The 26210-nt window shown below is 37.0% G+C and overlaps 1 protein-coding gene across 3 annotated transcripts in view; it reads right to left on the minus strand.

Annotated features, from left to right (window-relative positions):
- Window positions 1–3076: 3076 nt before the first annotated feature.
- FAT1 (FAT atypical cadherin 1) overlaps window positions 3077–26210 on the minus strand; it is a 100302-nt gene continuing 77168 nt past the window's right edge. The window contains exons 14-29 of one of the 3 annotated variants that reach the window (XM_071556361.1): window positions 24711–25100; window positions 23018–23232; window positions 22486–22623; window positions 22040–22183; window positions 19500–19697; window positions 14681–15482; window positions 13727–13858; window positions 13458–13621; window positions 12412–12874; window positions 11726–11879; window positions 11375–11485; window positions 10554–11185; window positions 10184–10321; window positions 8157–8216; window positions 5421–5456; window positions 3077–4517 (exon numbers count right to left, since the gene is read on the minus strand). In XM_071556361.1, coding sequence (XP_071412462.1) covers window positions 3892–4517; window positions 5421–5456; window positions 8157–8216; window positions 10184–10321; window positions 10554–11185; window positions 11375–11485; window positions 11726–11879; window positions 12412–12874; window positions 13458–13621; window positions 13727–13858; window positions 14681–15482; window positions 19500–19697; window positions 22040–22183; window positions 22486–22623; window positions 23018–23232; window positions 24711–25100 — 4403 coding nt within the window. In that variant the 3' untranslated portion in view covers window positions 3077–3891. The remainder of the gene's footprint in view (window positions 4518–5420; window positions 5457–8156; window positions 8217–10183; window positions 10322–10553; window positions 11186–11374; window positions 11486–11725; window positions 11880–12411; window positions 12875–13457; window positions 13622–13726; window positions 13859–14680; window positions 15483–19499; window positions 19698–22039; window positions 22184–22485; window positions 22624–23017; window positions 23233–24710; window positions 25101–26210) is intronic. The other 2 variants (XM_071556362.1, XM_071556363.1) reach the window with 2 other exon arrangements.

Genomic DNA, 26210 nt, shown 5'->3' on the forward strand with positions numbered 1-26210 from the left:
AGGGTAGAAAGGAGTACCTTTGGAACTATTGGCCTCATCTCTATGCCTGGGAAATTCATGGAACAGATCCTCCTAGAAGCCATGCTAAAGGCACAGGGAGGACAAGGTGGTGATTCGAGATGTTCAGCATGGTTTCTCCAAAGGCAAGGTTGAGTCAGGACTTGGTGAACCGCATTTACTCAGCACCATTTCCTTTGGAGAAAGGTGTCAGCCATGACCTCTGACAGAATATGGACTTATTCCTGCAGCTGTCTTCCTTCAAGGGTTTTATAGGTAGATTCAAGGTGGAAGTAGTGTATTCCTTCTTACTCCTTTACTCCAGTAAAAAGTGGATTTTTGTGTCTTGTGGGATTTCATACCTTCTTTGGCTTGTGCAGATTGATTTGTATCCCTTGGGCAGTGCAGGAACTCTTCTTATATGTGGTTGCTTGGGCCAGTATTTCTTTCATGGAGGCAAGAGGGTAGAACAGGGAACAGTAGGAAAACATTCTGAGTAAATATCCTTGAAGGAGAAGCCAAAACTTGGTACTCTTGTCATGTTCCTCCTACTAAGTGTATATACCTCAACCCTGGAGCTCTCAGACCAGGCATGGATGTTAAAAATTAAATGAAAGACGTTTTATAGGGTTGTCTGTTGCTGTTTCTTCCTCAATTATTCCTGATCAGCAGTCTGTTCTCTATTTCAAGGCAAAGTGACATTTCATACACTGCAAATAAAATGTAGAATGGAGAAAACAGCAATGAGCTTGACTCAAATCTACTCAGTAAAACTTTAAATTCTACTAGCTCACAAGTATTTTAAAATAGAAGACATTACTTCCATAGGGGAGTTAACTACAGTTCAGCAAAGGGCCAGTAAGATGATAAAGAGACTAGAAACTCTTTCATATGAGAGGTTGAGAGAACTGACTGTTCAGTCTGGGCAAAAAAAGAAGGCTCAGTGGAAAACTATGATTATAAATACCTGATCTGAGATGTAAGACAGAGATGGGCTCTTCTCAGCAGTGCCCTACAGCAGGAAAAGAAGCAATGGGTACAAATTGAAACACGTCTGAACATAAACCTCTTGCTGTGAGGACAGATGAATACTGGCATAGTGGACGTGTGACTTCACTTCCCTGAAATTCCCTATTTTAAAATGTTTGGCTTATAAATTAAATCACATTGCCGATGCTTTTGAATATCTTGGATTACTGTTGAGTCAAACAGCAATGGTCTGCTGTATCAGTTTTAATTGGATTTAAAATGTCACCAGCTTGGTCTGGTGTATTGCTACCTCTGTATGGAAAAACAGGTTTAATTGCAGTTACTGAACCTGAGTTAGGTAATAAAAGCTCCCTACAAAGGGAGCATTTGTCTAAGTGGTCTTGCTTTGCTCACCAACTGCAAAGCTGTTGTGGAGTTGAAAATGCCTGCTATTTCTGCTGCTTTGTCTTCTGCTGTGAAGTATAACCTGGGTGTTGCATGTTGCCTAGCAGCACAGTTCTCATGAAGAGGGGGGGAAAAAAAGGATATTCTGATACTTTCAACAAAACATTTTCTTACGCTGACTTGGAATTTCATTGTAATGAGACATTATTTCTTTTCAGCATGAGCTATGTTAGCCTTCAGTTCACAGTACTGTGAATAAAAGTATATTTAAATGTTGATATTCCTGTCCTTCACACTTGAATTTTAAAAATCTGTTTTCAGGCCTTTCTTCTGTAAATGAGTAACTTTAGAAAATGTATATGTAGGGCAGGCTTTCATATTTACTAGGAATCCTTATCAGCTGAGAAAGGATGCAAATCTGTGCAGTGTTTTTCTCTTGCTGAGTCCTGAGGCTCATTCCTACTGAGAAGCAGGTACTACGGAATCTTAAGCAGAACTGCCTTCATAGTTCAAGATGGATGTTAAACTGTGATCTGAATTACTAGTGTGTGATACCCTCTATTCACAGTTTTCTAAGATTCTTCTGAGGCTATTCAATAAGAACGTGCTAACACTCAAGCCAATTATCAGGATGAATATTGCAGCACAAATTCAGAATGTGGTTTTTTTAAACCCATTGATTTTTTTTTTAGCCTTTTTACATAAGTCATGAGATTCTTATCTGCATATGGGCAAGTTAACACAGAAATGTCTGCGCCTGGCTTTTTGGCTCTGTCCTGTAATCCATCCTTTTCCATTATACAGCTACCAAGCTGGAAGTTGTTCCATTTTGTACATAAATAGCACTCCAAATACAAATCCAGTACTCTTTTCTGCTAGATGGTGGAAAGCTGAGGCTTAGCTCTCATGACAGAGAATCTAATACTGTACCTTTCAAGCTACAAAATTTTATGACAGTATAAACAAAATAGAGGTGGAGCTGAAAGGATTCTGGGCTATATTAAAAATGTACAACTGTGCCAGGAAATCTATTCTGAACTTAAAAAGCATTCCTCAAGCAAGAGACAGAAAACACAGTTATTATTCCTTTTGCTTACCATCAGGGCAAATTTATGCTAGAGAACTCTGTTAAAGGCTTTGTTCTTCTCTAGTCAGAAAAGCAGCTGGATATATGCAAAATGTATCCCATTTTGACTTCTTTAAGGTACACTTCTAGCATGAACGTCATGTAAGAAACCGCAATTGAAATATAATTGCATAAAAACACCAATGTATTTAGCACAGACACCGGCACAGACATTTCAGCATTCAGGTGCACAATTCAGATGTTAAAGAAGGGGAGAAACTGCTTTAAAGAGCTTTGGGAATTTTCTTGTATATATTTGGGACTTCATAAAAAATACTCAGTAATTTACATAGCTGATAAAGAAAAATGCAAACTACCGAGAAGGCTACTGCAGGTTGATACCCATCAATCTTTATTCATACTGGCCCGATTACTTTTAAAAACACCATTAAGCAGACACACACTGCCATCTCGTGAGCATCTCTAACACAGCTGCAGGCTGATTTCGGAGGAAAGGAAAACGAGTTGCTTGAAGCAAGTAACTTAATACAGTACAAAACATATACAGACTTAAAAAATGCTGCACTGAATGCTTTGTCAATGGTATATAATAGAGATACACAGAGAAAAGCTAAAGTATTTTATTAATAATTTATTGTCAGTAAGAAAGACTGGCTAATGGTAATTTTCAGTAAAAACCTTTACAAGACCATTGGATCACAAATATACAGACACTATAAAAACTGTGTCATGGTGGTTTTGGTTCTAAACTGGTATGTAGAGGGTCCCCAACACACTTTCCAAGAAGGGAAAAAAATGTTTACATTTCTAAAATACAGCAACCCATTTAAGACATTTCCATATAGCTGACCCAGAAAAATATCAGACCTAACATATGTACAATTGAAATTGTGTGAATATGTTGAATGTTTTAGAATGAAATGTCAAACCTTAGTGATGCCCTGATTATAACAAGTCAGGGTGCTCATTTTTAATGGCACACTAACACCACTAGTTTCAGTGGAAAACAAATTCACAAAATATCTACAAAATCTAGTTAAAACTATTAAAATCAAAACTGTACATAAAATTTACAAAAAATAGGAGAAAATTAATTGCATTAGAACTATATAAATATATGCATCATGCTAACATGGAGAAGTGGTACGTGATTTTTTTTAAACATAGACAATGTAAGTACAAAAAAGGATGTTCAGAAATGGCACAGCCAATGGAAATCTTGGAACTGTCCAATTATCATAGGTCAGGAAATGGAAAGAGGCCGATTTAGTGAAATGAAGTGCATGATCCAATGCTGCCATGCCAGTTTAGCTCACTGGAACAAAAAGCATTCACTGTGGCTGAGAAAAAAAAAAGAAAAAATAAAAAAGCTCTTGAAAATTGTTCTAGATTTGATAAAGTTTGTTAGAGTCCAGGCACTTTTGTTGGGTGTGTCAGACTTCTGTATGTTGCTGGGAATCAAGTGGAGGAATTTTCACATCTTCAAAATGACCATCATCTCCACTCTCATAGTCACTCATCATGACTTCAGACTCCATTTCACAGCATGCCGACACATCCGAGCAGGAAGCTGTGGAAGCATACACAGACATGGACATGTTGTCTACAGTGGGTGCTTCAAAGTCTCGATTGTACCCTAATGTGTAAGGAGCATAAGGTTCTCTGTAACTGCCGCTGATACCACTGGTTGTGGTCTGAGGTTCTGACATGTCTGCAGGGTAGTGATGAGGAAGGTACTGGTTAAGGTTAAACCTCTGCCTGCTTCTCGTAGAAGAACCCAAGCTACCTATGGCTGGCATGTCTCTGGGTGGCTGTATTGACTCAAACTGGTCGCTGTATTCAGGTGGTAACGGTGGAAGCTCATCAGGTGCAGGGAAGTCATCAGGTGGAGGTGGAAAATCACTTTCTATGTCATAACCGCCAGGGTAATAGTCTGTATCGATGGCATTTGCATCTGTGTAGAGGGGAGCTGACTCCTCAACCACTTCGTAATTTGGATACTCTTGGATACCTGGCAACTGAACACTTGGCATCCAGTCTGATGTATCCCAATGATAACCTGAAAAGGTAATTTAGAAAAATAAAAAATAATATTACTATCTTCTATTCCAGTCAGTCTGAACTGAGAATACACTGAATACATGTATTAAAACAATGCAATCACTGTGATTAGGACACTACTTGTTAATCAGAGAGCAGTTTGCCTTAGTTCCACAAAAGACATTCAACACAACTTTACATTATGCCATGCATTAGACAGCGCATCATTCACACTTTAACTTTTAAATTTTCTCAGACATTGCACCTAACATGGGAAGGGCTGTAGTCACCTATGAAATGTGATGTCACAATGATATAGAATGGATAGCAAAGAATCAACAGCCTCCCTGGTGCAGCTAAACTCTCAATCAGTTGTTGAGTAAATTAGGGTGATAGCAACAGCCTATTTTTCTTAAGAAGGTATTTATTACATATAACCCATGAATTTTTTACAAAGAAGTTGTTTCTAATTGGTGAAGTATTCAGACCACTTAGAGTGACTTTACCTGATAAGTGAATTATGAAGTTAATTTTACAAAATGCTGTTAGCTCTACTGTAAATGTCACACCTCTGATAAAAATCTTTGACTATTAGTAAAGACATTCCACATTCAAATACAAGAACAAAACAGGAAAATCAAGCTTTATCATGCATAAATGAGTGAACTTGATCCCTCTCACAAACTCCCCTTGAATAGGTTTGTATTTGTCTGCTGGAAACTAGATGTCAGCCTAGTCTCATTAAATACCAATCATTTCTCTCATCTGAACACCAATAAAGAAAATAATACACATCTGTAAAACAGTGCAAATCTAGTAAACAGTAATCACTGTGGACAATCGCGCAGCAAGCAACTGATAGTAAGTCTGTGTTAAAACCAAATATTTTGGTGAGCATTAATCAACTGCATGCAGAAGTCACCTCTTGAATTGCTGAGGTCAGGAACAGCAAAAGATTCTTTAGGTGGCAGAATGAGAAGAAAAAGGAGAAAACATCTGTAGTTAGGAATCAAATAGTAGAACCAATATTAAAGACAAACACTGACTGTCACTATAATGTTCATGCTGCTTTTGTCCAGTTTACTTAGCAATAGTAAAGTTGGCTTTTGTGCTTTTTTCTTCTGGGCTCCTTATTTGTCAAGACTTTAACTGTAGGGCAGCTACAGAGTTAATGTACAGCCCACCTGGGACATGGCTTCATGGTGGCAAAATCTGCAGTCTGTAATTTGCTGAAATCCTCATATCAGTAGATTTAGGATTTCTCCTACAAAAGGTAACAAGACTTGATCTGATTTTTTTTCTTTCCTTGTATGAGCCCTTGTTGTTGCATCTACTAGGACTTACACTTGCAAGTATCTCATGCAAAGAAAGTAACTCTCCCATTAGTGTCTAGCTTCCATTCACAAGGCACTGCGAAACCTGCCTCCCTTTGTACAGCAATTCCAACAACTCACACTCATCAGAGAATTGTCCTGCATTATCTGACCAATTTTAAACCTCTCTCTTTTCAGAAATCTATATTCCCTATTCAAATCTGTGAGGATGAGTGATGCCTATCCTAATAGCAGAATCTCCTAAGAATTAATACTTTCATCTACTCTTGGAAGACTGAAGCGACAGAGGTTGATTCTTTGGTGGGAAGTTCCTCTTTTTTTTTTAAGGTTGCCTAGCCCAGGCAAGAAAAATACTGTTTAGACCAATAGAGATATCAGTCTGAAATCTGAGACTCTTAAAACGTCCCTGGCCTCATCTCCAGAGAAGTTGCTGACCACTAGTCTTCTTGAAAGACAACATTCTTTATTTTTCCAGGGAAATGGCTGCAAAACTAAACCAAATAGGCACACTTTGGCCTTAGGATTTAAAGCACCTTTACCAAGGAATGGGAAGCTCTTGGTTTTCCTCTTCTTCTAAGGCAAAGATTCTTTAACATAAACAAGAACCTGATGTGCCCATCTTTCTAGGTGATAGTCTGCTAGACTGGATCTGTATTTCCTCTTGCAGTGGGCGTCGGTGATTTGCATTGAGCTACACCCGGAGAAGCAGTGCAGAGAATGCCAACCTAAAACTATTCTAGGATGGGATTCATGCTTTCAGGATACCTGTTGGACAGAAGCACTTGAGGAGACTAAAAAGGTAAAGACCATCTTCCCAGAACCTGACCTTGCTGAAGGCTTGAGCAAGGATCCCTGCTGCTCAAACTTGCACCCTCCTGAGGGTGCTCAGAACTCTTTACCTAAGATGCTTTCAAAGAAGAAACTTATTGAGAGTAGAAACTTTCAAGTGTTAAGAAGCAGCTGAGCAGGACATGTTTAATCTCTCTACTATAATGCATAAAATGTTTGCATTTATCTTACAGTGATACTAAACCACCAAGCAATACTTTCAACTTTCACTTGAGAACTACATCCATCATTTTTAAGTTTTATCAATTAAAATCTCAATGTAATTATGAATAAATTATTAAATATTTCCACTGATAGATTTTGCCTCTTCTAGTCAAGTAATTCTCCCTTTCCCAGTACTGTGCATTGCAATTTTTTAGCGTTGAGGACTACAGTCCATAGGTACATATTAATGAAATATTCTTATGTAGTTAGAAGTCTTTGCATTTGCCTACTCTTTTGTGTGTCTGCATAAATTAAACAGGATGTACTTCAGAAAACGAACCAAAGAGAATCTTTGGGTACTATAACGGATTTTGTGTTTTAAAATGGTTTTATTTTTAGTAGGACTTAGTAATAAATGTAAGGTTTTCTAGTCTGTATCAAGAAAAAGGAAGTGTACACTGTAGATATTATTTCAGAAGTAACCTCTGTAGACGCATGGTCATGGAGTGAATTACTTGGTTATTACTGGAACTTAAAGTACTATTAAGTCAATAGTTAGCATTGTATAGACTCACACATTTTTATTACTACTATTACTTTGTAAATGAGTTTGTGTTTTCCAGAGTGGTTAGTTCTTAAATGTTGGCAGAAATGAAATAAAATTCCAAGGAAAATGTCTACTTTGCCTCTTTCTAACTTCCAATACTACTACACACAAATATATGTGTGTGTACATACATACACCCAGACATATCTTTCAGATACTGTTGTAAGGCTGGATAGTAACAAACTACTTAAACTGACAGGGACATGTATACCTATATACCTCAGCTGCATACTAGAAATAACTTTTTTCTGCTTAAGAGACAGATCGATCTGAAAACAAGGGAAGTGAGGACTGATACTAGACTACTCCAATTCTGCTGAGCTGGACAGGGTAACAACAGATGTGGGTGGGAGAGGAAATGGAACAGGAGGCTGCTACTTTTTCATCTACAGTACTATAGGTATTTGTCTTTGATGCTGCCTCAATTCCACTGGGAGCTTTAGTGTGAGTATTTTCAGAAGAGAGTAAGCACCAAGATCTTTTTGCCAATACTTTTGAATACAAAGAAATCACACTTTGAAACCTGTTCACAGGGCAGCTGCAGCATGCACAAGAAAGTATTACCAGACATACATAATAAATACATTATTTGCTAAAACTTATCAGAAAGTCTAAGTATTTATAATGCACATCTGCTAGGGCTACATTACTAGAAGATAATACTAGAAGACAAATGTGTATTATTCTGCCAAAGCAGTAAATAAATATGAAAACATGTATATACCTTCTTCTTCCACCGAGTCAACAACAGCATTGACAAGGTGTATTACAGTCACTACGGAAGCTTGTAAAAGGTATAAAAGGAGCAAATTAAAACAAACCTAGAGTTAGTATCACTTTAAACAGCATACAGATATGCAAAAAACACATAAAATTGCAGTTCATTACTATTTATAGAGTAAGATTATTGGTGTAGATATACATTTACTCTCGATCTAGAAAGCAGTTACGTATAGCACACAAAACACATCAATTTTATTCTTGCTAAACATGCAGAAGTACTTGTAACTACTCCTGAAGCAAACTTTGCATAGGCATAAAGTTGCTTTAGTTGTGTTCGAATTTCTGAAATGTTGCCTAAACACACTCATTTGCATAATACTTCATCTACATAAGCAACAAGCTAGACTTTTCTAAAGGCTTCTGTTGGGTGAATTAATGAGTACTGCATTAGACTTCCACTTTAAAAATGCAAATTACCTTTCCTTCTCCCCACCCCAGTGAAAAGATGAGGGAAAGAAATTTTCACTGAAATGAATTAGAAGTTTAGAATATGAAAAATATCCACTCAGAATTTCTGTTGCTAACCTACTTAAGTTGTGTGTGAACAGTGATATATATCATAATACGAATATCAAATTCAGGCTGTTACTTTCTTATTTAAAAACAACTAAATTGAATGTATTTTTCATGTCTTCCCTTTCCCAAGACACTTTTGGTAGTGAGGATTTCTTATAAGGTAGAATGAAGTAAGCACATGCAATTGTTTTGCATGCCTCAGGGATTAGATTTTGGAAGGAAAGGAAGAATATCTATGATGCTTACAGCTATTTCTCTTAGAATGATGTGTTAATAATCAATGCATGTCAAGAAATGGGAGTAAGAATATATGAAACATACAGGATGGAGAGGAGGGGGAAACAACATGTACAACACAAGACTTAAAACCACAAGAAAAAGGTTGAAAATTGGTATCAGGTCTACTGATAAAATGATGAGGACTGTTAAGTATAACATTTTACTTTCACCAATCATTAACACAGATTTTTTGTTTTGCTGTTAATAACAAATCACTCTACTTCACTGAGAAGCAGAATGTTATTTATTCCTAAACTGAAGGAATTTCAAGTTCTTTTTACCACACGGAGAAAAAAGAAGAAATTGGCATAAAGAATCAAAACACCTTAACTTAGTGAATTAAGTTATGAGACAACTGTAGCTTTGTCCAATCAGAATGAAATGTTTCTGAATACACAGATGCATTCATATCAACTGTAAAAGCATCTGTCATCACAAAAGGCTTCCAATTAATAATAATCAAACCCACAAATAGGTATGCAGATTTTATTTTGATGGAGTTGTGATCAACTTTTTAAATGTATGAAATGTTTTTATTAATTCGTTGTAATCATGGTGAAAGCCAAATATACTGTTCTATTATAACAAAATTCCTTTTTGTGCAGCTTCCTTCATTACTAAAGTAATCAAACTTACAAGTAGTCCCTTATACTCTGCTCTCACTCAGAACTGATCTGATCCATATGGGAGCTGAGGTCGCAGCAAGAAAAAGAGAAGGAAACAAATGAAACCGTAACACCAGAAAGCTTTTTACTGAGAGCTGAATGGCAAAGCGAAAGTTATATTTGTGCAGAGGCCATTGTTTAAATTCAGTGTATTCTCGTGTAAGGTGATAAATAATGATAACCTAGAAGACTTCCTCATATTTTACCACCTTTTAAACACAAGGCTCTGAAAACACTGAGCTGCATTTTCATTGTAATATTCCAACAGCAGAATGGTTATGTATAATTTTAAGGTAAAATAATTTACACGAGGTGTAAGATAGGTAAAACACTTTAAAAAAATTAACAACTTTGTATATTAACATAAGTAAATACAGATATATATTAAATAAGCTACTATTTAATATATATTCAATATATGTAAGTCCTGCTGACACTAAGAGATACAGATGCAAAGACAGAACAAATGAATCTAAGTGGCAGTACAGAGTGATTGTATTTTACATACCATTGTCATCACATGATTCAGACTGGAAGGAGCTGAGAGACTGGACCTCAGACATGCTTTCTCTAGCACTGTAAGGATGGGAATTCTTTTCATCCAGAGGCTTTTTGGAAAGGCAGGGGTCAAGATCTACTACTTTTGCTGAAAGAAATAGTTTCAAGCAAGACAATTAATAGATTGTAGAGTTAATAAAATTTAAGGCTGAGATTTACACGTTACAAAATTTAATAGAGCATGAAGTCTCATCACACTCAAAACCCATTAAAGTCACGATGTCCATTGTACCCTAACAGGCACAGACATAGACGTTCCACTCACATTATATCAGCACACACACTTAACAGAAAAGAGAAAAAAAAAGAACATTTCTTACTATCATAGTCAAAATCCCAGCTGGGTTTCTGTATTGAATCACTGTCTGAAGGTGAGTTGGAGGGAGGCGGAGGTGGCAAATTGGGCGCTACACTGCAAACAGCTACAGCCTTCCGATGACCGTGTACAGAATCAGGGTTAAAAGTACTAAACTCTGGGTGCTCAGGGATAGCAGACCCCTCAAAAGAATTCCTGTCAAGATTGTTCCTGGAATCACTTGGAATGCTTGGAGTGTATGAAATGGGACGAACAGGAACCTGTGGAGGGATGTCAGAATAGACGTTCTTATTCAATTTTGCATCAAAATACGGTCTTTGCAAGAAGGCTGTTGTAGCTCCCAGTTGCTTGTCTTCAGGTTCTGGCTGGTGCTTCTTCTTTCTACTAACCACTTTGCGGCAAACAACAAAAATCACAACTAACAAGAAGATTCCTGCGATGAAAACAATAATCCCAATCACTTCAGCTAAGCTAATGTTCCAAGATGTTGAAACGTATTTATTCAGAACAATGTCTGTGCAGTGTTTTCCTCCAAATCCATGGCTACAGTTGCAATGATAGGAGCCGTAAGTATTCTCACAAAGGGCACCATTAAGACATGGATTTTCTATGCATTCATCGACATCAGTCAGGCACCTATCAGAAACAGAACAGAGCAATAATTAGTTTACACTGGTAGTCTTTGTTGTAATCTCCTTGTTCTCAACAATTTTGGATACATTTAATGTAGAGTACTGCACACTATCAGGCGACATCTGCCATTTCAAGCAGTTTGAACTGTTAAGTAATGCTATTATAATTCAATATATGTGGAACACTACCTACCTTTCTCCACGAAAGCCTGCTTCACACTCACAAACAGGTCCATCCAAACTGTCAATACACTTGCCACTGTTTTTACAGGGATTGTCTTTGCAATATGGACCCAGTTGGCACCTGAAAAGCCAAACCAAACAAAAACAGATGAATGAACCCATACCTTACTTCAAGTGACTATACAGGGTAAGATTCGGGGCTGTAACATAAGAGCTGACATTAACTTCAACTAACTCCAGTGGGTCTCAAAACTCTGAGCTTCTTACGTCAAAAACAGACAAAAAAGGAAACAGAAAAAGTATTACATTTGTAGCCTGTTCTCTAAGGGGTTCAATGGTACAAAACACCATACAAACATACCTTTGACCTGTGTACTGTCCTCGGCACTGGCAGATAAAATCATCACTGACCGGGATGCAAGTCCCACCATAAAGGCAGGGGTTGGAAGCACATGGGTTGACACTTACATCGCAGTGAGTTCCCATAAACAAAGGTGCACACTTGCAGTAGTAACCTGAAATCAAACACAGACTTTGTGAAAGAGGCATATAGCTTTACTGGATTTGAGATAAAATCCTCCTAGGCCACCTACAGATTTAAGATAAATTCCTCTCTACCTACCTATGTGTTCAAAGAGATAAAAGATGGGAAAGAATAGAAATATTTTTCTTGTAAAATGAAGGAAAAGTCTAACAGTAAGGTTTTTCTTGAACATGACTGAAGGATAACTTCCATTTCTTTCACAAGACTCAAATTGACACAATAATTTCAGAATTTTTAAAGGAAGACTCAAAAGTAGGCAGTTAAGAGGATGGACCCTAGGTGTTGACACTGAAGATTAAATCCACACTTTGCCAGACAGACTTTGTTTACCTCATATCCAAAGGAATTTAATGTAGACACAGCCTTCCTACCTGCTCAACAACCAACTTTCTACAACTGTCTGAGAAAGCAAGAACTATGCACAAAGTTGTTTTGTCCTTCAAAGCAGGGAAGTTGAAAAGCAGTTTTAAAAACTAAAAGCAGAAGAATATAGCACCGCTTACCTCCATTTGACAATGCATTGCAGATGCCCCCATTCTGACATGGGCTGCTTGAACATCCATCTGTGGTAGTCAGTAAGCATCCAGGAGTGACATCTACAGATTCTTCCATGTGTGCGTAATTTCGTGGCTTGCTGTTTAGAGGTAGCTCTTGTCCATTAAGTACAACAGAGTCCATACAGCCTCTGAAACCATTGCTAACCTGGGGACTTCTACCATGTCTTGTACCTTGCTGACGAATATGACCACCAAAAAACACGTGATTATCTAGATTTAGTGTCCTAAGTGTACCAGGAGCAGTACCAGATGCAGTATGCACCCTGTCCAGAACAAGTCGTGCATAGTTTCCATCCACTTCAAGAGACACTGAATGCCACTGGCCATCATTTATCTGAATGCTCTGAACAGAAACAATCCCAGGTCCACTGCCACAATCAAATTTATATTGCAGTCTTCCATGATGAATCTACAGAGGAAAGCCACAACATCAATAAATGGTCTGCATACTTGAAGAGTATAAAATATTGATGCCTATAAAAGTTTATGTTTGCTGGAGAGACAGAATGATGGTGGTGGTTCACAAAAGGCTGTTTAATATCAATTGTTTTCCAAATAGACACAGAGACTGTGATTCATTCTATATAGTTCTTTTAATTAAAACATACACTTTGTAAATTTTCTTCCGCTAGTAAAGAAGTCACAGATCATAATCAAAAGATTACAATACTTCAATACCTTTCATCTTGTGCTCTAAGTGACTTACTCTGTATGGACTTTGGTATTATAGCAAATAAAGTTGTTTAAAAAAGATGATTTGCGAGGCTTTTTTCTTTATTTTTAAAACAGTAAAGAAAACAAATTCCTTTTACACATTTAAAAAATTCTATACAAGTTTGTCACTCAGATGTATAACACACCCTGCCTTGAAGGCAATTATCAATTGTAACAATTCCACACAGATGTTATGACTCTATCTTTTAATCTGGCACAAAAAATGGTAAGAAGGTGGTAGGAAGTAAGAAAGAGATATGCACTAGATTTTAATATACCTCTAAGATACTGTAGTCTGTTCCTCGAGCATACATAACAACTGCATGAGCAGAGTAAGTTCTAAGTCTCATTGTCAGCTTCATTTCCTCTTTGTTCTCATTTTCTGTGAGACGGTATTTCACATAGCTGCTCCCAGTAAATGTCACAGCAGAAACAGCTGGTGCTTAGAAATACAGACAAACATAAAATGTATTAGCACAGGACAGGAATTAAATTTGTATTGGAAAAAAAATTAATTTTACAGAGTTTTTTAGAGTTAATTCCTTACCAGGACACTGTCCAGCTTTGCTGTCTTGGCAAACACAGGTATATTTTCCTTCCTTTGGATCTCCTAAACATTCGGTACCTTCAGGGCATGGGTTTCCTTCACACACACTGTTCACCAGGGGGCATTTCCCTTCTGTAAAACAAGATCCATTATTTCTCTTCTGTTGGTGCTAATGGTGTTTTGTGAAAAGGGACTCTTAATTACAGTAGTTGAAAGTAACACAAATGATATTCCTAACTATCAGACAAGGAAGTAACAGTTATATGACATGACTGGCATAGGTTAGACAAATGGCACACAGAGTGGCCGATACTTATCCTTATCTTGACTACTCAATTTGTTTGATAAAACCAGGAAACTGGTGCTGTGGTTTACCATTACTATTATTCACCATAAAACCAACATGCATATGTTAAACACAGAGTGAGCTGAGGAGAGCAGGAAAAAAGCATGTCTGTATCTGAGACAGAAAAGGAATGGGCTTTAAATATTCACTTCATATGCTCAAGCTCAGCCAGCAATGTTAAGTCTTGATTTTAAAAAGCGATGTTGTTCTCCTTGAGCTGAAGACAAATTAATCTTCTATAACAAATCTATATACTTATATGTATTTTAATGAACATTCATTTCCCACATCACCCTGTCATTCTCAGCCAAGTTTGGAAGTTGTGTGGGCCACTTCTCTAAGCACAAACAAGGAAGTGCTTCACAAAATGGAAAACTAAGGTGTAAATATAAAAAAAAAAACAAAACCGCACCCATAAGCTTTATATTATGTAAACTCTTAAAATGAGGTAAGAAAGAATTACTCTTGACTCTGAATAAAATTAGGAAAATGTTGCAGCGAGGGTTACAGAACATTCTTAATCTTGTCCTGTGATATAAATTTCCACCTGTGGATTAAAACCAGAACAATCTTTTCAAGAATATGGTTTCCCTTACTGCTTTTCTTACCTTTACAAAGACAAACAGCTGTTCTGTGATGACGGGGAGTGACAAAACTCAACCTGGCTGTGCTGTGGGTTGACATGATGTTCTCATCCACTGTTACTTTTTCTTCACAAAAATTCAAAGGACAATCTAGGCCTGCGCAGAGCTTATGAAACACAACAATTATCCGTACACCTAAAATCTCCTCTAAGTCAGGCACGGAAGAGTTTATCTTGTTGAGCAAAATTCTTGTTGGGTGGTGAGAGCTACCAGACTTTTCAATATTCAGGAGGACATCAAGATTTGAAGGAGGATCAGAAGGCTGCAGACTAATAATCTGGATGTCATTTCTCCTCACGCCCAAGATGTTTCTTAATGCTCTCTGGAAATTGCGCCAATAATCACCAATGAATTCTTCAGGGGACAGGTTTGCAAAGCGTATTGCAATACTGTGATTTAGTAAATCTTGCGTGATTTGTCTGATGTGTACAGTAATATCAGCTGCAGTTGTAAATTTTCCATCTGTAACAGTGACATTTAGGAGGTACTGTCCTACATCTAACCTTTTATGTGCTATTAGTTTGCCGCCAGTACTGGAAACTGAGAACAAGGATTCCATTTTGGGGTCCAGACTGTACGTCAAAGTATCATAAACATCTTGATCAGTTGCATGAATTTTTCCAATGACACCACCTGAATATTCTTCCCCAAAGGCTGTGATAAAGATTTCTAGAGGCAGAATTGCTGGAGAATAAATGCTTTCCTCAATAACTCTAATATCAATGTAAGTCAAAGATGACAACGGTGGTTTTCCATTATCCGACACCTAAAGGAAAAATGAGGATAGATTAACGTTTTTGCTTTATCTCAAATTCTACTGTAGATATTTGTACTGTATACCGTAGAGCCGTATTTTTCTACAAAAAAAACCCCAAAAACACCAACCCTGAAAATTTAAAAATTTATATAAGCAGGCACACACAAACATGTTTTCACTTCTTCCAAGATGAAAAAGCTACCAGTGCTCTTATTACCTGAAAACGCCAGGAAGCTACTAACACTGGTGGCAAATACAGAGGAAATGCACAGTAGCTGACTTCAGACAGCAGATGGCACTTGAAGCTTTTTTATATCAAGCATGGAAACACACTACAAACTTGAAATGACTCATGAACTAGAAATGCACAACATGCTTCATCAAAGTTAAGAGGTAGTCTGGAAGACAAACTAATGCAGTACGCCCAACAGCACTTCAAAAGGAAAACAATACATGCAGAAAGTTACAATGAATGATGTTGTCTTTCATGATTTTTGATCATGAAGAGGGAAAAATCCACCTGTAGTGCTATTTGCTTCAGACATTTAATGTCATTATCTTTAACAGAATCAGGCCAATTCAATTTTAAAGCCTTTTTTGAACACCCTGTTCACCCCTTTTGGACAACATACACTGTTGTTGTATAAAGATGAGAAAAAAAAAAGATTAGCAAAGTGCGAAAAGAGCATTCCTTGGGTTCACTTGCTTTCTGTTTCGCATCTCTTGTTTCCCATCTACCTTTTTTCCCAGAGCTCTTTCCCAGTTACTGAAAGCGACATGATAAAAACAGGTAAAGAATTGTAGAGATGTAAAGGTACAGAGGGGGATACATATGGCTCAAAAGGTAGAAAATAGTCTGTATTGCTCAAAATATTTTGCAGTAATTTAACAGAGACTACAGATACCCTTTGAAGATCTATGCAGAGAAGTTGCTTTTGGTTTTCCATATAGATTTAAACAAAAAAGGAGTAACTCCAGGCACAAGATTATCTGTAGATGTGCACATAATCATGGCATTTCTAAAAGGTAATACATGTCTCATAGAACTTCATCTGTTAACTCCAAAAGACAGGTATGGCTAGAAACTTGCCCTCTTAGTTACTCAAACATAAATAACACGAGAAAGAGAGGGGGAGAGAGAGTGAGTGAGAGAGCACTCATGTTGGCAAAGTTTTGTTTTGCCTAGATTTTGCCTGGAAACAAGACAAGGCAGGCAGTTTAGCTATGGGAGAAATGCCCAAGGGAAACGAAAAGACTCAAAACAAACAGACAAGCAAAATTATAACAAATGAACAACAAGTAGAAAAGAAGAACCCCAGGAAAAATGAATTTTCAATAGTGCAGATATTTAAAAATCTGTGTTGGTTTTAAACTAAAGACCTCAGAGTGTGGCACAAAGGACTGCATGACTCATAGCTGAAAATTTCACACACTAGTGCTGTGAGACATTCGTTAATGGATGATCTATTTCCTTTGGAGAGAAGGAAAGCAAATGTGAGTGGCATGCACATGTAAGGTGACCACTGGAAAAAAAACCCTAACCTTATATCTGTGAAAAGCACAGAAGTAAAGTAAAATAAATACTCCTATTAAGCAAAGTCTGGAAATACTGGGTGTGTAGATTTCATATGGGGAGAGTTGTTTGTGTGTTTTTATTGCATTTTATGGTTTGTTTTCATTTTTTTTCAAATTAAAGCATGCTTGTAAGTTAAGACCATCACTACCTCATCAATCCATTCAGAAAGCAACTAAGATGAAAGATGTCAATACTGGAAAGCACACCAACGAAGGCTGGCTAAAAAATGAAATAAGGGGTATCAAGACACCACACACAGCTGTGATCTGCATGATTAAAGTGCAGAAATTAAAAACAGTGCAAACTTGAGAAAAAGCCTGTCTACAACCTTTGAAAAATCCTTGTTTTAAATGAACAGGGGAAGAATATTTTCCCACAAAAGTCATGCCTCTGGTTTTGTGTGTATCATGGAATTGAAGTCTTGAGATATGGAAATGCTAGTTTGAGTCTTAGATACCTTCATACTCATGTATTGTAAGAAAATAACAAATAATAGCAGCATGTCCATTGAAAAAAGCTAGCACAGTACAAAATGACAAATGGCAATTAAAAGATGGTGCTGTATTTCCAGAATTGTAAATCAACATATTAGACAGGTCCAAAATACTGAAATTGGATAGTACAGCACACAAAAAAATGAACATTAGTACAGTCTGCTCTAATGACTGACAATCTCTACGAAGCCTTTTTTCTAAATGAGTACATTTGTTTTATGACACTATTGGATGCCATTAAAAGTAGCCCTTATTCATTCCCTGGAAAAAAGGCTTTTTTCAAGTGCTGTGCTAAAGACAAGATAGCTGAAGTACTGACAGGCTGGAAACAGGCAGTTTAGAGTCCAGGAAGGGGCTTAGAAATTAAAGAACTGCATGATTCCACCCAGATGATGTTAGACAGGCATCTCACACTTAAGAAAAGCCAGGCATGTTAGACAGGGCCAAGGGTGTAGCTAAATCATGAAATGTGACAAAGTCAATGAAACAGCCTACACAGAACAGCCATAACTGCCTGCAAGTGCATGTGTAAGAATATGTTTTAGAAGCAAAATAAATAGAAATTAATTATTGCTTAGAGAAGATTTAAAATAAAACACATGAATCTTGTACTACACTAATTCCACATACAGGAAAAACATTGCTGGTTCTTCCATAAACAAAAAAGTGACTTTGGGGGAACCGGCACCGGCATATCACTGTAGAGCAAAAATAGCTAACAAGAAATGATATATCTACCTTCTTTTTCATCTCAAATCTTTAACCCTAACTAAACTACATTTAAATGAAACTATCTGTCCTTATACTGATGGTTCGTGCTAACATATTTTAGTGACTCAACCATCAAATTACAGTACTTGTGGGAATTTCTTCTTCTTTCCCCAAAGAAAACAGACTTTGTATAAATATGTCACAATTATCCCAGTGCGGACAGAATTCAATATACATGGTTGCAGACAATATTGCTCTAAAACTCTGCAAGTCTATGTTTACTCAGAAATTATCTGCAATAGTGTGTATAAGAATAATTTGGAGATTGAAAGAAATTCCTCATGTAAAAATAAAGGTAAGAATTTTTCTTAAAACACAAATATGGGAATGAAGTTTAAGAATTAAGGCCAGCTATTTTTTGCCTACCAATTTTAAGTCCTCTTTTCACAGCTGCTTAATTTATAATTGAATTGGAAAGAACTAGATAAAATTAAAAAAAAAGTCTGAACTTTTCTTACACTAGGTTACAGAAAGTATTTGAGAGAACTTAGCTCAGTAACCTTGAACATAGCCTGGTCTTTTTGCACAACAACAGCAAATGCATATTATATGAACATTATTGCATGCCAGGTAATTTTTTGAGTTTTATGGTGCATCTTCCAGTGCAAGATCCTGAGATCTCAAACTACTGCACTGCAAGTTTCAATGCTATGAGAAAGGTGCACTGACTTGGTTTTCCAAACTTAAAAAAACATGTTTTCAATTGCCATTGGAAAATAGAATGTGGCACTGCAGAAAAATTTTTCAGTACTGCTACACTGTGCAACTTTCAATATTTCTATCATGTGCGTGTAGTCCAGCATACAGCTTCCAGAGTCAAAGTGATAGTGACAAGAGGAATTCTGTAGTCAATAAGTGGGTGGCTCAAGGGACTTGTTCCCTGCTGGCTTTTCCAGCATCCCAACCAGAAGGCATAAGGCTTATCAAGACCACTTACCCAGTTACCATTTCACTTACACCTTACTCCTACTGTGAGTTTGATTAAACTTGCCATTATACCTGTGAAGATTTCCACTTAAACCAACACACTTTGTCTCTGAAGATGTTACCTCAAGAGACACGCCTCAAATGACTACATGGCATGTTAGGATCTTGTAACAGAAAGACAAGTTGTGGACTGGGCATGAGTGGGAAAAGTTCACTAAATACTTACAATGCAACACAGCTAGAGGAGGCATATCCTACCTTAACGTGAAGTAAATAGTGATCCCTCACTTTGCGGTTCAGTGTAGCACTTGTGGTCAGAACTCCCTGCTGGTTAATCTGAAAAGAGCTCTCTTCATTTCCACTCAGGATGGTGAAGAGAAAAGGAGGGCCATTGTGAGAAGAGTCCTTGTCTGTCACCACTAGTTGCAGCACACTAAATCCAATAGGTTTATTTTCCTATAAATGCATAATACAGATTGCTTTTGTTAAATTGAGGATAGTCTGGAGTTGATTTCTTCTTCACAACAGCAAAAAAAATCAAATTATTGTCAAACCAGTTAATCAGTATTAAGAAAATCAGAATTACAGTACTGTTGAAGAAAAACTACTACCATCTGAGAATAAGAATAAAAAACAGTAAAAGGAGAAAGGTAGTACACTTTGAAACTTTGTATTATATTTTTGAAGGTAGCTCAGCTTGACACTTTACATTTCCCACTTCAATCTGAATTAATATTGCTGTAGCCTAATTACCAAGTCATCAATGATTTCAGATTTAGCTAAAACAACTGTTAAGAATAATCCAATGCCTCAGTTGGGAGGACTATAAAAACACACTCCTCCATCTGACCCCTTGTGCCCCTAATTAGTGTTCTGATTATAGTTGTGGCTGCTACAGCCATAATCCAGTTAAAATATGAAATCCAGGTTTTAAAATTTGCATCAAAAAATCCCTTCGAGTTTGCGTCATGTGGATGCCTGAGGTTTTACAGACACTTCAAATACTTTGGCTTACCATGTAGCTTACATACACGTACAACTTTATTTAACACTTGTAACACCTCTCCCAGAATAATCATACTATACTGTATTGGACAGATTTTTTTATATACATACCTATTTTAAAAGCAAAAAAAGTAGAAAAATTATTTTGAAGTACAATACAAAATGCTATCCTTTTCCAGTTGCAAAAACTAATGACAAGCATGCCCTTTTTGTTCCTGAGAGAATAAGTAAATTTATTTACCAGATATTGCAGCTGAAGCTTTTTTTCAGACAAGGACCATTGTTAAAATACAAATATTTACGTCTGGACATCTAAAGTAATTTGATTTTCATAACAGCTAAGCACATTTTTAACTGTGTCCTAACATGTCCATCTCCAATACATAGGGAAATGCACACCAGCATTCTTGGGCAACTCCTTCAGCTTTTTCCCTGCTACCTTCATACTAGGACAGGCTCATATGAAAGAACCGTAGAACAAGAGGTCTTTCTTTTTAATCAAGTAAGGGAAATATTACAGACAGCAGCGACATAATCTGTAGTTTTAGGAGATACATAACTAATATTCAAGAATAACTTCAAGAAAGACTGTAATTGCAGAAAAGAATATACCTGTGACAGCACACAAACATACAAATCTGTTGTGATTTTTTGGTTGTGTTTTTTATTTTGTTTGTTTTGGGGTTTTGTTAGTTTGGTTTTTAAACATGATCCAGAAATTCTCACTTGCATACTCTATGTATTGAGTAGAGATTAATCACTTTGTCTTATTTTGGAAAGCTGCCTTTACAGATCATGTACACAATCTCAAATGGAACTGGTATGTTAGGATAACACAGTGCATGAGATAACATTGCCTGATCCTCACTGATCTATTGTACTAGGCCAGGCACAGCAACAGCAAAAGGACCCAAGGGATTGAGCTCATTTACACTTCCAGTAGATAAAGGACTTAATGCACTTTCTTTGTTGCCTTCCATTTACCCTCTATTGGATTCAGGAAGACAAGAAGTACAGACCAGATGCTGCCCCTGCTGTCTTTGCTTTAGTAGAATTTTTTGAACCAGACAAGTACATGCCAGACACTTGAGAATCTTGCCCATTGCTACCCTTCTAAGATGCAAAATTAGTCAAAGGATCGGTATGCAGCAATATGAATCCTACTCCTGTTCTAACTGCTTCTGATTCCAGAGGAGGCCAACAGGAATTAAGTCTTAAACTATGTGCCACGGTGCACAACACTAGGTTCACAGTAATAGGTACCTGAAAGATCTTTTTCAAAGCAGTAACTCTTAAGATTAAAAAGAAATAGCAAAACCATTATGGATTTTAACATCCGTATGACACTAAGAATGTTACAAACATAAATGCAATGTACAATAATACATGTACAAGTGCACACACGAGGAACATGGAAACAGAACCACCAGAGAGGTTGTGGTCTCTCTCACTGGAGATATTGAAAAACATCTGGATGCAATCCTGTGCAATATGCTCTAGGATGACCCTGACTGAGCACAGAGGTTGGACCAGATGACCCACTGTGGTCCCTTCCAACCAGACCCATTCTGTGATTCTCTGAACTTGTAATGCAAGTTTTTAAATAACCTCCACAACAGGAACTTTGTAGCCCTTAACACTTATTTGGCAAGCAGTCTCACAGGCAACCTTAAATAATCAAAAATACAGAAAAATAGAACTGAAGCATTACATTTATCATATCTTGCAACATTTTTTAAGTCACAACAGTCCAGTAATATTATCGATGTGCCTCCTTCCTTATTTGTACTTACCTGGATGATAACACTATAGTTTCCTTTTGAGAATACTGGAGGATTATCATTTACATCAGAAACATCAATATTAACTGTGGTTGTGTTAAGTCTAGGTGGGCTTCCATTATCTGAAGCTTGAACTGTCAAGGTATATCCTGAAATCTAAAAAATTAAAAAAAAATAAAAAAATCAAACATTCACTAAAGAGCAAAAAAGTAACAAACTCAGCTTTTGTTTTATAGAAGAAATATTCTAGCATGAACCTCTAGCAAAGCTTGTCTTCATATAATTAATCCTTTCTCTTCTCTTATGCTCCCCAAAAGTACTGATATAAGTAGATGCTTTCCCTTATGAGAGTTATATTAATTTTGGAACATGAAATGGAAATTTACAAATAGAATAAAAAATGTAATTATGGTATAGTTACATTAATCCCAAAAGCTCAAAAAGCATGAAAAACTTACCTTTTCTCTGTCTAGAAGCTTAGTCACTTTTATTTCACCCCTGGTAGGGTCAATTGTAAATGGATTTCCTTGATTGCCATCTATAATTGTGTAGTGAATGCGGTTGTTTGAAGGTCCATCAGCATCATCTGCCATAACCTAAGGGACATTACAGTTTCATTTAAAACAGGTTGAAATAGATTCTAGCATGTTTCAGATAAATTCACCCTGAAGATGAGCTGTTTTAGTCTAACACACTTCATAGTTTTAAGAGAAATGTCATCCAAACAGAACATACTAACATAATTTAATTTCCTGAATTTCTTTTGAAAATTAAGTCATGTTTTCATGAAGAAAACATAAATATATCACAAAACATCATCTATTTTCCCACAGCATTTGAAGTCCTTGGTTCTGAAACTTTTTCAAAGTAAATTTTCAATTCACTCACATCTATTCATTTATGTTCACCTACAAATCAATACTTATACCTTCAAGACAGAAAGCTTGATCATCATGTCAGAGTATTTCAAAGGAAAAAAACCTTACGTACTGTAATAATTGATTGTTCAAGCACAGCATCTTCACTGATTACTGCAGTGTAAGTGTCTTGGCTAAACACTGGAGTGTTGTCATTGATATCCGTGACATTAATATTCACTGTTACAACATCACTTAATGAAGGTGTGCCTCCATCCGTGGCTGCCACTGTCAAGTAGTACTCATGAGAACTTTCATAATCCAAGCTCTCTATGACAAAAATAGCTCCTAGGGAAGAAGAAAGAAAAAAGCCTCATACAAACTCTGCTATTGCTGTAGTATCATGTATTGCAACTTTTTATTTTGGCCTGACAAATACTGAGCTTTCTTCAGGGCTTGATTTGTCACTGTAAAGCTGGAGCTACACAGTAAAATGATCATGCTTTACATGTGTACGTAGAAAGATGAAAGCTTCCTGCCATTACCACAGAAGATTCACGCTTTAAACCCACCATATTTACACTTTGTGAGTTTTCAACTGAGTAGTTAAGATAGTGCGGCCCCTAGCATGCACACTGATTTGCTGCTTAAAGAGTTTTTCTAGAACCTTTTGCCTCTTTTCAAAAATACGGAGTTTATCTGGCAAAGTACTTCTACACAGCAGTTAAATGCCTCCCTGACATCCGATCCCGTCAGATCTCGGAAGCTAAGCAGGGTCAGCCCTGGATTAGTACTTGGATGGGAGACCTCTTGGGAAATACCGGGTGCTGTAGGTTCTAGTCCTGAGGACTTCACTGGCACTGTCCAAGCTCGCTCGGCCGTGGCAGATGAACCTCGGGACTTAAACGGTGGGGCCAGTTCTGTGCACGCTGAGCCTCGCCTAAAATCCACTGCGCAGGCTGGAAGGGCACACCCACATGGGGAGAGCCCTGCCCAAATCTTCGTTCAGCGAAGATGAGCCACACTTCTACACTACAGAACCAGCATGCACAGTGGAAAAAGCAGCTGGAAGAATTATAATTTCAATTACACTGGTACAATTAACTACAATGAACTTTTGGGTAGAAATCTTATTAAAAACAAACAAACAAACTCAACAAACTTTGCCAAAAATTAGCTCTAGAAAGAGAACTATGTAAGAAAACAAAACTAGAATTGAAGTGTATATTGATTTTTAACAGAGAATTGTCATTAATAAGGAAAAATGATATATAGAACCTAAACAGTTTCTGAGACTAAATTTGGCTATCACGCAAGCCTAAAATCTCCACTGTCATGCTGGATATACAGTTGAACAGAATGTTCTTCAACACCGTATCAAACTCCACTAGGGTTACTGTCTTCGTGGACCAATGACTAGTTTTCATAATCAATGTAATTTCTGATCCTTCTTTTACCAAGTCTAGCAAGTCATTCTGACTATATGATTATATTGTCTTTTGTGGAAAGACTATTATGGTTCCACCATTACAGATATGTCTTTCCACCCCCTCTGTTCCCAGGGTGGGCATTATTTCAGTTAGGAAACCCTTACTCTTGCAAGCTACATGAATCTAATCCAAGCAGCAACAAATAAAGCTCCTATTCTACATTGTACTGTACTCCTCTAGTAAGCATGCTGGCAAAATGGGTGAAAAGACAACAGCAGCAACTTTAAAGCAAGGATGCACATGGATTATACACAACCTGTTTGACTGAACTAGTGCAGAACACAGTATAGTATTGTGCTTGGTTAGCTTACTATATTCACAGTTGTAATCTGTTACCTGTTGTTGAATCGATGCTGAATTTTCCATGTTCATTCCCACTGACTATTGAGTATGTGATTTCAGCATTGGCTTCAATGTCCCTGCTTGCAGCATAGATCTGGAGAACTTCTGTTCCAACCAAAATGTCCTCTGATACACTTGCACTATACTCCCTATGCTCAAATACAGGTGGGTTATCATTAATATCCAAAACAGAAACTATAAGACTACTTGTTGAAGACAGTCTTCTAGGTAAACCTTCATCTGTAGCCTTCAAAGTTAGTGTGTACACAGCTTGTACTTCCCGATCCAAAGGCTTCTCCAAATGAATGATTCCAGAGAATTCATCAATAGAGAACTGACCCTCTGCAGAGTTCACCAGTGAATAATGGATTTTACGGTTCAGCCCTGCATTTTGAAAATAAATATTCAAGTACAAAGCAGCTGTTAAAATACACCAACATAATGATTGATCTGATAGCTATAGAAATAAAACATGCTTGCTAAATATTATCATTCATGTCAAAAGTAAATTTTAGCATGCGTTAAAGGCTCTTGTGATGGGCAGGATGTTTTCCAGAAAAAATTAACACTTCACTGCACTGATTCTCTGCCATAGAGAAAACATGGAGCATGGTACTGCTTCAGTCACAGTACTAGCTAATATGAAACAATTAGTAATAAAAATCTAATTATAACTTTAGGACAACAGCATCTACTTAGTAGGCTTAAAATATTAGAGGAGGATACAAGGGAGCTAGGTTGCATCAAGTAACTAGTTTATCTAAGAACCATGCCCCAAAATTAGCGGGAATGTAATTTCTGGCAACCTTTCTGTATAAAACAAACAAATTACAGGTTTTGGGACTGAGTATTTCCGTCCTCCTGAGCCTTAAAGACTAGTGAAGTGTGAAGACATCTGTCTGTTACCTTCCCAGTGAGCAACTTAGCTTTATCACAGCACACAGATCAGTTTTATTCACAAGAGTGAGACAACTATTGATTATTATCACTTGCTTAATAAACTGATGATATATGGAAATTATACACTTCTAAAAATATTTTATGCTGCTGTATTCCTTGCAACAAAGTCTATGTCATTTTCAATTCATGTTCACTTAAATACTTGTATCTGAACAATCAAGATAAAGAGACAGCAAAAATCTTAACATAGTAGCAGATAGAGAAAACTCCAACTGACCAGGATTCTCTTGATGGCATCATGATCAATGGCTACCCTGAGAAACACACATTCAAAAATCTCTGAACATTTACATGAACAGACATAACTTGACAGTCCCACTTTACAGCACTAGAAAAAGGATGAACCTAACACATCATAACATTAATACATTACCAGACTAAAAATATCCTAAATTTTGTTTCTCCCCCTCTCTTTTTTTTGCAAACACACAAAAGGGATACATTCCAACCTGCTCACACATGGAAGGCAGGTGTTACATGATTTAGTAGACCTAAATATATCTTTCAGGAGTCTAATCCTGGGTAGTGTTGAAC

The sequence above is a fragment of the Pithys albifrons genome, chromosome 5, assembly GCF_047495875.1.
Source record: "Pithys albifrons albifrons isolate INPA30051 chromosome 5, PitAlb_v1, whole genome shotgun sequence".
NCBI lineage: Eukaryota > Metazoa > Chordata > Aves > Passeriformes > Thamnophilidae > Pithys > Pithys albifrons.